Source organism: Cucurbita moschata, unplaced genomic scaffold, assembly GCF_002738365.1.
Source record: "Cucurbita moschata cultivar Rifu unplaced genomic scaffold, Cmos_1.0 Cmo_Scf00018, whole genome shotgun sequence".
Taxonomy (NCBI): domain Eukaryota; kingdom Viridiplantae; phylum Streptophyta; class Magnoliopsida; order Cucurbitales; family Cucurbitaceae; genus Cucurbita; species Cucurbita moschata.
The window spans coordinates 2,246,255-2,257,746 of NW_019268534.1; the positions used below are offsets into that span (position 1 = coordinate 2,246,255).

At 38.5% G+C, this 11,492-nt stretch overlaps 3 protein-coding genes across 3 annotated transcripts; 2 read left to right on the forward strand and 1 right to left on the reverse strand.

Moving 5' to 3' along the window:
- Positions 1 to 1,794: 1,794 nt before the first annotated feature.
- On the reverse strand, positions 1,795 to 3,324 carry LOC111456637 (peroxidase 5-like). The gene is made up of 2 exons (XM_023098614.1): positions 3,088 to 3,324; positions 1,795 to 2,690 (listed from the first exon to the last, which is right to left on the reverse strand). Exons 1-2 carry the CDS (start codon positions 3,322 to 3,324, stop codon positions 1,926 to 1,928), a joined length of 1,002 nt encoding a protein of 333 aa, XP_022954382.1. The 3' UTR covers positions 1,795 to 1,925.
- Positions 3,325 to 4,078: 754 nt separating this feature from the next.
- Positions 4,079 to 6,885, forward strand: LOC111456639 (tRNA:m(4)X modification enzyme TRM13 homolog). Its single transcript, XM_023098616.1, has 9 exons — positions 4,079 to 4,246; positions 4,339 to 4,404; positions 4,531 to 4,857; positions 4,938 to 5,190; positions 5,312 to 5,369; positions 5,954 to 6,040; positions 6,126 to 6,260; positions 6,374 to 6,512; positions 6,597 to 6,885. The coding sequence occupies exons 1-9, from the start codon at positions 4,173 to 4,175 to the stop codon at positions 6,829 to 6,831; spliced, it is 1,374 nt and encodes a 457-aa protein (XP_022954384.1). The 5' UTR covers positions 4,079 to 4,172; the 3' UTR covers positions 6,832 to 6,885.
- An 842-nt stretch (positions 6,886 to 7,727) lies between these two features.
- On the forward strand, positions 7,728 to 9,906 carry LOC111456480. Its single transcript, XM_023098352.1, has one exon. The coding sequence runs from the start codon at positions 7,790 to 7,792 to the stop codon at positions 9,725 to 9,727; it is 1,938 nt and encodes a 645-aa protein (XP_022954120.1). The 5' UTR covers positions 7,728 to 7,789; the 3' UTR covers positions 9,728 to 9,906.
- Positions 9,907 to 11,492: the final 1,586 nt, after the last annotated feature.

Genomic DNA, 11,492 nt, shown 5'->3' on the forward strand with positions numbered 1-11,492 from the left:
ATTAGAGCCGAGCCAGGAATGACCGCCGGTTGGGTTGGTCCAACCAAGAAAGGTTTCCCTCGTCGAGTAATGGGAAGCGGACTAGTCCCCGAAAATGCAGGTTAGCATTTCTATCATTCATGTCCAACAGGGGGATATGAGACACCATCTCAAGGTAGCTAACCCAACATTCTACTGCTTTCTAAAAGGCCAGTCCATTCGACGAAGCAATCTTGGACTCGTTGGGTTAGTTTATTTTTTTTAAAGAATTTTTGAAAAATCAAAATTTGATTATGTTCGTGGGTTAAATTTTTTTGGTTGAGTCAATCGGACCAAATCGAAAATAGAGTACAACCTAACGTAACTCTATCCTATTGATAATATTTAATGTTTGTAACACACGTTATTGATGCGTTTGACTATTTTTTTTAATTTTATGAGATATTAGTTATTCGCGTGACGTAGATACATTGTGGGTAAATATTATTTTTTAAAATAATTATATATATATATATATATATAAATAAAGAACAATATGACGGGTTAATCCACTTCAACCCTAAAATATAGGATTGAATTGTAAACTCTGGAGTTGGTAAAAAATATTTTTCCAATTTAACGGTCTATACACCTTATGATAATTTTATTTTTATTTTTATTTTTAAAATTTTGACTGTCGGATTTTGAAATTTGGTTAATTAAAAAACGTGGGAAAAGAAATGATTAATAATATAAATATGTACGTTTAGTTTCAACGACTAAGAATAAGATAAATTAATGTTTTAAAAAAACGACACACGAAGAGAAGAAGTCATAGACGTCAAGTTGTCAACTTGTAAATAATTTTATTTTTAATAATATCTAACTGTCAAAATATATAATTATTCAAATTTCCACTAATGATTAGATTTTTATATGAAAACTAATTATATATTCCACGTTTTAAAATACATTTATATGTATTTTTAAATATAATAATATATTTTTTATTGAGAATTGTTGGAGCTTACGTACGTTAATTAAGAGGAAGATCATGGATGTATGAATAAGCGACTATCTTCCATTGGTACGAGATCTTTTGAAAAAATCAAATGTAAAGACGTGAAAGTTTATACTCAAAGTGCACAATATCATACCGTCGTAGAGATTCGTTGTTTCTATCATTCTTAATCTAAGTTTGCATTTTAGCGGGACGCTCCATAATCCTTACAAATTAAGGGTCGAAATTCACCACTGCAGAAAAAAGAGCTTTTATCTTTGTCGATTAGTATAAATTTTGTTTGCAATCCCAAAACAAAAGGGTACTGACCAACAGTAGTTGTAAGAGATAGTCATCCATTAGATAGTCCACCAACCCCGTCATTAAAGACATTTTCTATACGTGCTCTTTGATTCATAAGCCCTCTCTTTCCCGCGCTAAGCACACTATTCTCACACCAAATCACAACCTTCTTGTGAGATCTCACATTGGTTGGAGGGAAGAACGAAACATTGTTTATAAGGGTGTGAAAACCTCTCTCTAGTAGACGCGTTTTAAAAACTTGAGGGAAGCCTGGAAGGAAAACCTTAAAGAGAACAATATCTACTAGCGCTGGGCTAAACCTAAAGAGGACAATATCTGCTAGCGGTATGCTTAGGTTGTTACACCTCTTCTTGTTCCTAATTGTCTCTTACGAAGAACCCTAAAAACGCTCATGCATACCATGCAAGTGCTTTATGTTACAAAATGAGACGAATTCGTTTGAAAATAGCACAACCAACATTAGATCCTTAGCAAATTCAACCACGACACTATGATAATGATCATGCCATTCGTGTTCCCAACAGTCATACATCTTTATTATACTTCTTCCATTTAATAAAACAACAAATAAAAACATTCTTAGAGATATCAAACTTAAATTTTCACTAATTCAAATAATCATACTAAAAAAGCTTCCTTTGAATCAATTCACAAAGCTGCAATGGCGTCTAATCTCACCTTGCCATCCCGTGAGGACATCAATGGAGCCCATTTTAGCCATTGCCATCCCAAACTCCACAGCCCATTTGGAGCCATGCATGGCATTGTTCAATACCATTCTCGAGGTGGAAGAGCTACTCAACAATGTCTGATCCGAGCTCAACAGCCCACGGTGCTTCTTCAACTCGACGTAGTATCGATGGTCGAGACGATTTGGTGTCGAAAACTCCAGCGCCACCGTCGACTGCTCACTCGGCGACAACGACGGGCATTTGGTCTTCAAGTAAGCGGCGTAATTGGGGTTCATGGAAGGGTCTTGTGAATGAGTTGCATTGAAGGAATGAAGCCTGTTAGAGAAGGTGGGGCAGTGCGCTACTCCAATGGAATGTGCGCCGGAAAGTGTCACCATCTCCGCGGCCGACAGCCCTCGTTGGGCGAAGCTGTTAATGAGCTCATCGGCATTGAAAGAGGGAAGAGGGAGAGCGTTGGCTTCTTCTTTTATTGAGATGTGACCATCGCGGCGACCGGCTGGCACGGCGTAGCTGATACCTCCAACTTTGTAGGAGCTATCACGAGCTGCAAAGGCAAGAATGTCGGCGCACGACACGGTTTCGGGACAAATTGCCTCGATTTCTGCCTTCGCTTTGTCAATAACCTCGAAACCTCGTAAGCTTGGGAAGTTTGCTGGATGCTCTCGTTCAGCTGGGCTGTCTCGAGTGGATTCCAATAGGACTGAGCCATCACAACCCTAAAATTAACCAAAAACATGTTAATGTTATGAATCACAATTGGCTAACACCCGTAGACGTAAGAGAATTTCTTCTATCCGAACCACGTAAATCTTTGTGTCTCTTTGTTTAATTTCTAATCATGGGTGTGTGAGTACGATCGATCTTACTTCCACTTCCGCTACAACAATTGGGTATCATAGCATTTTTTGTTGTGGCATTACGACACAACACATAATAGTATGATATTGTCCATTTTAAGCATAAACTCTCGTGAGTTTACTTTTGGTTTCCCCAAAAGGTTTCGTACGGATGTATTTCTTACCTATAAACACATGATCATCCAATTAATTAGCCAATGTAGGACTCACTCTTAACAGTCATCAACCAAATAAAAAATAATATTTTAAAAATTACCCTAACGAAGCAGTCATGGAAGTGCATCCTAATGAGTCCGGCAGCAATGCCAGGGTTACGAGAGACAGCGCAATCTACAGCATTCTTGACAATGGCCTCGGCCTCGGGACAAGATGATTGATAGAAACCGACTTTTAGGGTTGCAGAAGCCAAAGTGGAGAGCGAGAGGAAGAAGATGATGCAAGAGAGCTTTGAGAACAATTGGGAAGAAGAAGCCATGGAAGCCATGGAAGCCATTGAAGCAATTGAAGCAAAGTTCAGTAATATTTATAGGCTGAAAAGATGAAATTTTCTAAGTTCGAACTCTTCTCTCTAATTCACACGTTTATTACTAATTCAATTCAAACAATATTATATAATTTATTAGTTGCATATATTAAATATTTTTTAATAATTTTTAATTTCTTCTTTAATCTTTTTAAATTTTTAATCTTACCCTTAATATTATTTAAAAAAAAATTGGTCAACCCATCAATATTAATTATTATTTTTTAAAATATATATATATATATTTAGCCTCAAGGGGAGAGAGTCAAATCTTCATGTTGGATAAAATCAATAGCAATACTTAGTCTATTTTCGTAGCATTTATCCATTTTTTTTAAATAAAAATTAAAAAATAAATAATTTTTAAGTAGCAAATTGTATTTATTTATTTTTTAAATAGAAATAATTAAATGAGCGATAGCTATTTTTAAGTGATAAAAATATTTAAAAATATATATAGTGAGTAAAAACTATGAAATAATTAATATATTCTAATATTATTTTTGAAAAAAAATTAATAAATTCTAAAGTAAATGGTATTTTAACCTAAATAAAATGTGATATTAAATATCGAAGTTTTATTTGTAATTTACTAAATAATTTAGGGTTGAAATTTAATTCGGTTAAGTGTAACTATCCCGTTCAAGGTTATATCCATATTCCGTACGGGAATGAATTTTTTTCTTGCATCCAAACAAGCGGCATCTTCTAAATTTCGTAATTCAATTTCTAAGCTCCGTGAAGAAGAGTTTCGTAGGGTTTTAGGGTTCGTTTCGAGCTTGAAGGCAGTGCCGGTGAGTGAAGAATTAGGTTTAGAAATGGCTTCCCGGTGTCAGTTTTGGCTTCCAAAGAAGAACAGATTCTGTGCGAATTCTCCCATTAACGATTCCAAGTACTCATCCCCTTGAACAGATTCTGGAATTAATGCTTATTTCAATCGCTAAGTTCTCTTATAATTGTTCTTTGATTTTCGATTTTTTTAAGGTTTTGTGGTAATCATAGCTCGAGAGCGGATACTCAGTGGGTTCCATGTCCTGTAGACCCGTCTCAGTAAGTTTCGTTCATTTATATCTCATCTGTGTATTTGGTGTTCGTGAAATCTGATATAAATCTAAGCTTTGAATTTAGTAAAAATTGGTAGTGTATAATGTTCTCTGTATTTATTCACTTCTCTAGCTCTGTGCTTCGAGAAAATCTTGAATGGCATGTAAAGAGGTGTCCGTTATTGAAACAAACTCAATCCTTGGCTGTCCAACCGTTCTACCAAAAGGGCATCAATGCTGGGGAGGAGGATTCGATATCGTCCGATGAACTGGCTTCGGGTTTGTCAGATAGCATTTCCTCTGAAATGAAGAGGAATATCGTTTATGGAATGTCTGGAGCTGAATTTCATCGGCTTCTTGCGAAGATTAGAGCTCTTCATGGTCTTATATGCAAGGATATTCAAGACTCTTATAGGATAAAGGAAGCTTGCAATATGTGGATTAAAGGAGAAATAGATAGGTACTTATGCTGTTAGCAATTGGTTTCTTTCATGAGATTTAATGGGTTTTGTAAAATATGCTCTGTTTTGTTTTGGGTAGGAAAATTCCATTTCAAGAGAAACATGTTCTGCAGCAGGCGTCGATTCTTGGGAACATGGAGGAATTTGGAGTGCTGAGGAATTATGATGGAGGGGAACAATGCGAGGGTAACAGATCGTGTGGCAATGAGGCTAATGTTGCCCCTGCGGTAATTGAGTTCGGGGCAGGAAGAGGCTACTTAACTCAAATGCTTGCGGATTGCTATGGTATAAAAAGGGTGCTTCTGGTTGAGCGGAAATCATACAAACTGAAGGTTAGAATTCGAGATTTCGTCGTTATGCATGTCTAGGTTTTTAGCAAATGGATCAACTAAACTTCATTTGGCTTTATATTCTTTATCTTTATGTGTTTTGTTATGTCAATTCAACCTCTAGGCTGATCGATCACTGCGACAGAAGGAGAGCTTGGTTTTAGAGCGTTTGCGAATCGACAGTAAGGTTTTCTCCAACTTCATTTAATGCAAATTCAAAGACTGTCTTTTAACAAGCTAGAAAGGTAAATTATAATTGTAACAGCCCAAGCCCACCGCTAGTAGATACTGTCTGTTTTTTCCCGTTATATATCACTGTTAGCCTCATGGTTTTAAAACGCGTCTACTAGGGAAAGATTTCCACATTCTTATAAAGAATGTTTCGTTCCCCTCTCCAACTGATGTGGAATCTCACAATCCACCCCCTCGTGGGCCAGCGTCCTCGCTGGCACACCGCCCAGTGTTTGGTTCTGATACCATTTGTAACGACTCAAGCCCACCGCTAGTAGATATTGTCCACTTTGGCCTGTTACGTATCATCGTCAGCCTCACGATTTTAAAATGCGTCTACTAGGAGAGGTTTCCACACCCTTATGAGGAATGTTTCGTTCCTCTCCCAATCGACGTGGGATCTCACAATAACCATATACCTGCATTCTGAAAATGTTTAGTGTGTCCTAATTGCAGTATGATTAAGTTCTTTCTTGTGTTAATTCCATCTGATTCTCGATATTGATGATGAATATGGTTAAATTCTTTCATACAGTTGAGGATCTAAACCTGAATGCTGTTGAATCTTTGAGGCATGATCCTTACTTGGCTATTGGCAAACATCTCTGTGGGCCTGCAACAGGTTGTTCAATCATATTAATGAATTCATTGTAAACTTTAGTTGTTACACCAACTAATGTTGTCTTAATACTTATTTTATTTCATAGATTTGGCTCTCAGATGTTGTCTTACCAAACAATCCAATCATGTCAATACTGAACAGTGCGGAGATAGGCCAAAATTGAGAGGTTTGGCTATAGCGACATGTTGTCATCACCTTTGTCAATGGAAGCATTACACAAGTAAGCAATCCTTTTACATCTTGCCATTATATGCTTCAACTAAGGTAGCCTTTTCCTTTTCTTTTGTTCAACTTCAGTACTCAATAGTTGTCTAAAGATGATCTTCCCTGCAGATAAGAAATACTTATTAGAACTCGGAATCGCAAAAGAAGAATTTCTTGCTATTACATGGTTCACTAGTTGGGCAGTGGATGCTAATCACAGTGAAGATATTTCAGATGTTTCAGACTCGAAAACGTTTCTTCAATCTAGGTAACCATTATCACACGCTTACTGCTCGTATTGCAGCCTCGTGATGGACGATGGCCATTTTACTTAAACCTCGTATCGTTACAGTGAAAACGAAGGCGATGGAATGAACGGAAGCACGGTAGAAGACATTGCTAGACATATGAATCCAGTGGAAAGAGCAGTCCTGGGATTTATGTGCAAGGAGATTATTGATATGGGAAGACTAATGTGGCTCAAGGAATGTGGCTTGGAAACACAGCTTGTCAAGTATGTCCCATCTAGCATCTCCCCTGAAAACCATTTACTTATTGCTAAATGCAGAAATATTTGTGCTGCTTAGATGCTCTAATTGAAAATTTCTTGATTTATCATGAGAAAGTCATTTGTTGAAGCATTTGTTGGTTTAAATTTTGTTTTATAATTACCATGTTTGGGATTTATGAGATCCCAGTCAATTGGTGAGGAGAACAAAACATTTTTAATTAGGGTGTGGAAACCTTCGTTTTAAAAACATTGAGGGGAAACCTAGAAGAGAAAGCCCAAACATTGAGGGGAAACCTGGAAGAGAAAGCCCAAAGAGGACAATATCTGCTAGGGCTGAGTTATTACAAATTGTATGAGATCCCCACATCAATTGGGGAGGAGAACGAAACCTTCTTTATAAAGGTGTGGAAACCTTTCCCCGGCAAATGCGTTTTAAAAACCTTGAGATGAAACCTGGAAGGGAAAGTCCAAAATGGACAATATCTGCTAGGGCTGGGTTATTACAAATTATATCAAAGCCAGACATCGGGCGATGTGCCAACAAAGAGGTTGAGCCCCGAAGGAGTTGGGCATGAGATGATGTGCCAGCAAGAATGCTGGCCCTGAAGGGGGTGGATTTGGTGGGAGTCCCACATCGATTGGAGTAGGGAACGAGTGTCGAGGACGTTGGGTCCCAAGGGAGTGGATTGTGAGATCCCACATCGGTTGGAGAGGAGAATGAAACATTCTTTACTAGGGTAGGAAAACTTCTCCCTAATAAACTCGTTTTAAAAACTTTGAGCGGAAGCTTGGAAGGAAAAGTCGAAAGAGGTGGGGCTATTACAATTAGTGTTGGAGTCGAACACTTCAACCGTTATCCTTGTCCACCAAGAAAGATTTTTATACATTTCTTTCCGAGAAAAATGAGCATAGATTCCAAATCCGCTGTCTCATCTCTTACGTAAGACTCCACTTCCATTCCCTATTAATTTGTCCCCAAATTCTCTCCTTTCTCTCTCACTACTCGCTACTCTTCACTTTCGCCACTTCCCCAAATGACTAACCCCACCGGCACTGTCATCTTCACCACCGTCGGACGCACTCAATACGGCTTCGACACCTTCTCTGTTCCACTCAGTTCTCCCACCACCGAACACTGCCTTACCGACGGAATCTCCGTCAATTTCAATGCCCAATTCGTCGATAATCAACAATCCATCGTCTTCATCTCTGAACGATCTGGCTCCCCTAGAGTTTATCTCTCCAATTCTCCCAATTCCGCCCCCAAGTTGCTACCTTCCGCCCCCGGAAGCTGCTTTCACGACCGACCCATTATCAGAAATGATCGCCTCTATTTTATCTCCGCTCATGAAAACCCCCATAAGCCCTTCACGAGCTGGTCCGCTCTGTATTTCACTGGGTTGGACGGTTCCGATTCGGTGACTCGCCTGACTCCTTGTGGGTCTGTCGACTTCAGTCCGGCGGTTTCGGAAAGTGGGAAGTTCGTCGCGGTTGCTTCTTATGGCTCTCGTTCTTGGGGCGGCGAATTTCAGGAGCTCCACACAGAAATTGTGGTTTTTAGATCTTCTGACCCGGATCGACGAGTTGTAGTTTCGGGTCGGGGCGGATGGCCGTCGTGGTCCGGCGACTCCACCGTCTACTTCCACCGGCAGGCCGAGGATGGGTGGTGGAGCATTTTTAGAGTGGAGATTCCTGAAAATCTCGATTCCTCTGTCCCCCCTGTTCCGATCCGGGTTACTCCGGCGGGTCTCCATTGCTTCACTCCGGCCGCCATGAACGACCGGAAACGAGTGGTCGTCGCTACCCGAAGACCCGACAACAAATTCCGACACATTGAGATTTACAATTCCGGGACAGACGAATTCGACCCGATTACCCAGAAATTGAATCCCAGTTTTCATCATTACAACCCGTTTGTCTCGCCGGATTCCAAGTACATCGGTTACCACCGATTCCGTGGAGAGTCGTCTCATGGCGAGTTAACGATTCCCCATTTTGAACGGATAATTTCCCCAATTAATGAACTCCGTTTGATCCGAATAAACGGTTCGTTCCCAACACAGTCACCTGACGGCAATTTCATCGCGTTTAATCCCGATTTCGTCGGGTTAAAAATCGTCAAAGCAGACGGCTCAAAATGTTGGACCGTATTGAAAGATCGAACCGCTTTTTACAACTCGTGGAGCCCAACGGAAAAGAACGTGATCTACTCTTCGCTGGGGCCCATTTTCGGGCCAGCGAGAGCGACGGTCCAAATCGCTCGGACCACGATCAACTCCGATGATCTTAACAATGGTGATAGCGACGAAGTTGCCGGTGAAGTGAAGATTCTCACAAAAGAGGACACTGGAAATAACGCCTTTCCGGCTTGTTCGCCGGACGGAAAGTTTCTAGTATTCCGATCCGGCCGATCGGGACACAAGAATCTTTACATCATCGACGCTGTGAACGGTGATTTCAATGGCGAAGCACGACGGTTGACTGACGGACCATGGATCGACACAATGCCGAGCTGGTCGCCGGCCGGAGATCTCATAGCGTTTTCTTCAAACATGCATAATCCAGAGAACACCGAAACGTTCAGTATCTATGTCATCAGGCCGGACGGTTCGAATTTGAGGAGAGTTCACGTGGCTGGACCGGAGGGGTCTAGTGACGTGGACAAAGAAAGGATTAACCACGTGTGCTTTAGTAGGGACGGGGAGTGGCTTTTATTCACGTCGAATTTGGGTGGGGTGTCAGCGGAGCCGGTGTCAATGCCCAATCAGTTTCAGCCATATGGCGATCTGTTCGTGGTGAGGTTGGACGGGACCGGGCTGCGGAGACTGACGTGGAGTGCATATGAAAATGGGACTCCCACGTGGTATTATGGAAGTGAGCTGGCGCTTTCCGGGCTGAGTTTGAAAGATGAGGTGGTTGGTGAGAAATTGAAGGGGGAGTTTGATGAACCGCTTTGGATAACGTTCAATTGATGACATGTGTCGTGTGCCACGTGGAATATTGTCGAGATTTAGTGGAGTTTTAAAATAAAAAGGAACAAATTCTATATAATAGAATTTGATTGTCCCTAAAGAATATCCAATTTTTAAATCTTTGTTATAAAATTATATTTGTAATGGAAGTTATTAGGTTGGATTGTTCGGATTTTATTGGTAGCGTATCTCCTTTTAGGTGAAATTGAAATGGTAAATTTATTTAATGTATGCGAGTTGCCGAGCATGTGATGAGCATCTTAACAAGATCATCTCGTCGATGGATTCTTCTATTGCTTTTGCAGTCTTACAGGACGAGAGCTAGCTATGTAGCATCTACCTCGAGACTCAAGTATTGTTTCAGTTCTTTGTATGAACTACTCATAATAACTCATAATAACAAATCTGTAAAATGAATCGATTTAACCAAGTAAAAATCATGTCTTGGTTCGAGATGAGTTCTCGTCATTTCATTTTGACAGAAGAAACGTCCTAGCTGTAAACGATGGATACTAGGTGATGTGTGTATCAACCCGTGCAGTGCTATAGCCAACGCGTTAAGTATCTCGCTTAGGGAATATGTTCACAAGAATGAAACTCAAAGAAATTGACCGGCCCGCACGAGCAGTAGAGCATTTGAATTTCTCGTCTTATATTCTTTTAATCCAAGAAAAAAAAAAAAAAAAACAAGTGGCAATGGGCCCCACTTTGAATAGACAAACTTGGACAACAAGTGGATGGATCAGAAAAGGCTGCGCACGTTCACCAACTCCTTTTACTGTAATACCCTGGATTTTATTTTATATTTGTATTTATTTATTTATTTATTTAAAAATTATATAAATGCGTGTTCTTCAAAATTAATTCGTTAGGATTGAAAAAAAAAGTTATTAAATTATTAAATATGTTTTGCGTGTGCTCCAAACAATTTAATTTTACTTTTTGATATTTATTTGTAAGAAATTCGAAATTAATTTTATTAAACTATTTCCTCCTTCACCTTAGAAGACCGAATTTTGTTATAATACTCGAGAATATATATAATTTTAAAAATTCAATATGAACTATATATCTAATTATATTCAACACTGAGTCAACACGAGCATACCTCAATAATATTTTTTTATATATTTATTCGGATCACAAATTCAAATATTCAATTTAATATTAAAAGAGTGTATTTGAGAGTGGGAAGTAATTGGGCTTGGGCTGTAATGAGGTGTTCGGCCCAAGCCCAATCCAACTAAAAAGGTTTGGCAAAATGGCAAAACATATATTTTAATATATAAATTGAAATTAGTAAAATGACTAAAATAACCCCAAGTCATAAATGGTGGCGAGCTCTATAATTACCGAGTAATTGATTTAATTCTAAAATCCAAATAACAATAAAAGTCAACAATAATTTATATTACATGCTATCGTTTCACCTTCCATACTCTAATTTTTACCATTTTTTTGTTTTTTTTTACTAAATTAATAAAAATACAGTTGCTCCTATTTTTTTTTTATTTTTTTAAATTATCCTTATGATTATTTTTAGATGAAAATTATTAATATATTAGTTTAAAAATACAACTAAAAAATATTATTAAATTTTTAAAAGTGTTAGATTAAAAAATACCTTAAAAACACTTTTTAATATTTTTAAATTAAAAAAATACTGTTAATATATATAAATAGAACTAAATAACACGTCTAACAAATATTAAAATAAAAAATAATTGTAAATTTTTTTTAATTATATTAATGCTACTTTTAAGAG

Bases quoted from the DNA above. Each gene is read 5' to 3' on its own strand.
- LOC111456480 (XM_023098352.1), top strand. From the start codon at position 7,790: ATGACTAACCCCACCGGCACTGTCATCTTCACCACCGTCGGACGCACT.
- LOC111456637 (XM_023098614.1), bottom strand. From the start codon at position 3,324: ATGGCTTCCATGGCTTCCATGGCTTCTTCTTCCCAATTGTTCTCAAAG. The intron at 2,691-3,087 runs GTAATTTTTAAA...GGTTAATTTTAG, and splicing joins TCCATGACTGCTTCGTTAGG to GGTTGTGATGGCTCAGTCCT.
- LOC111456639 (XM_023098616.1), top strand. From the start codon at position 4,173: ATGGCTTCCCGGTGTCAGTTTTGGCTTCCAAAGAAGAACAGATTCTGT. The intron at 5,191-5,311 runs GTTAGAATTCGA...TTCAACCTCTAG, and splicing joins GGAAATCATACAAACTGAAG to GCTGATCGATCACTGCGACA. The intron at 6,513-6,596 runs GTAACCATTATC...GTATCGTTACAG, and splicing joins AAAACGTTTCTTCAATCTAG to TGAAAACGAAGGCGATGGAA.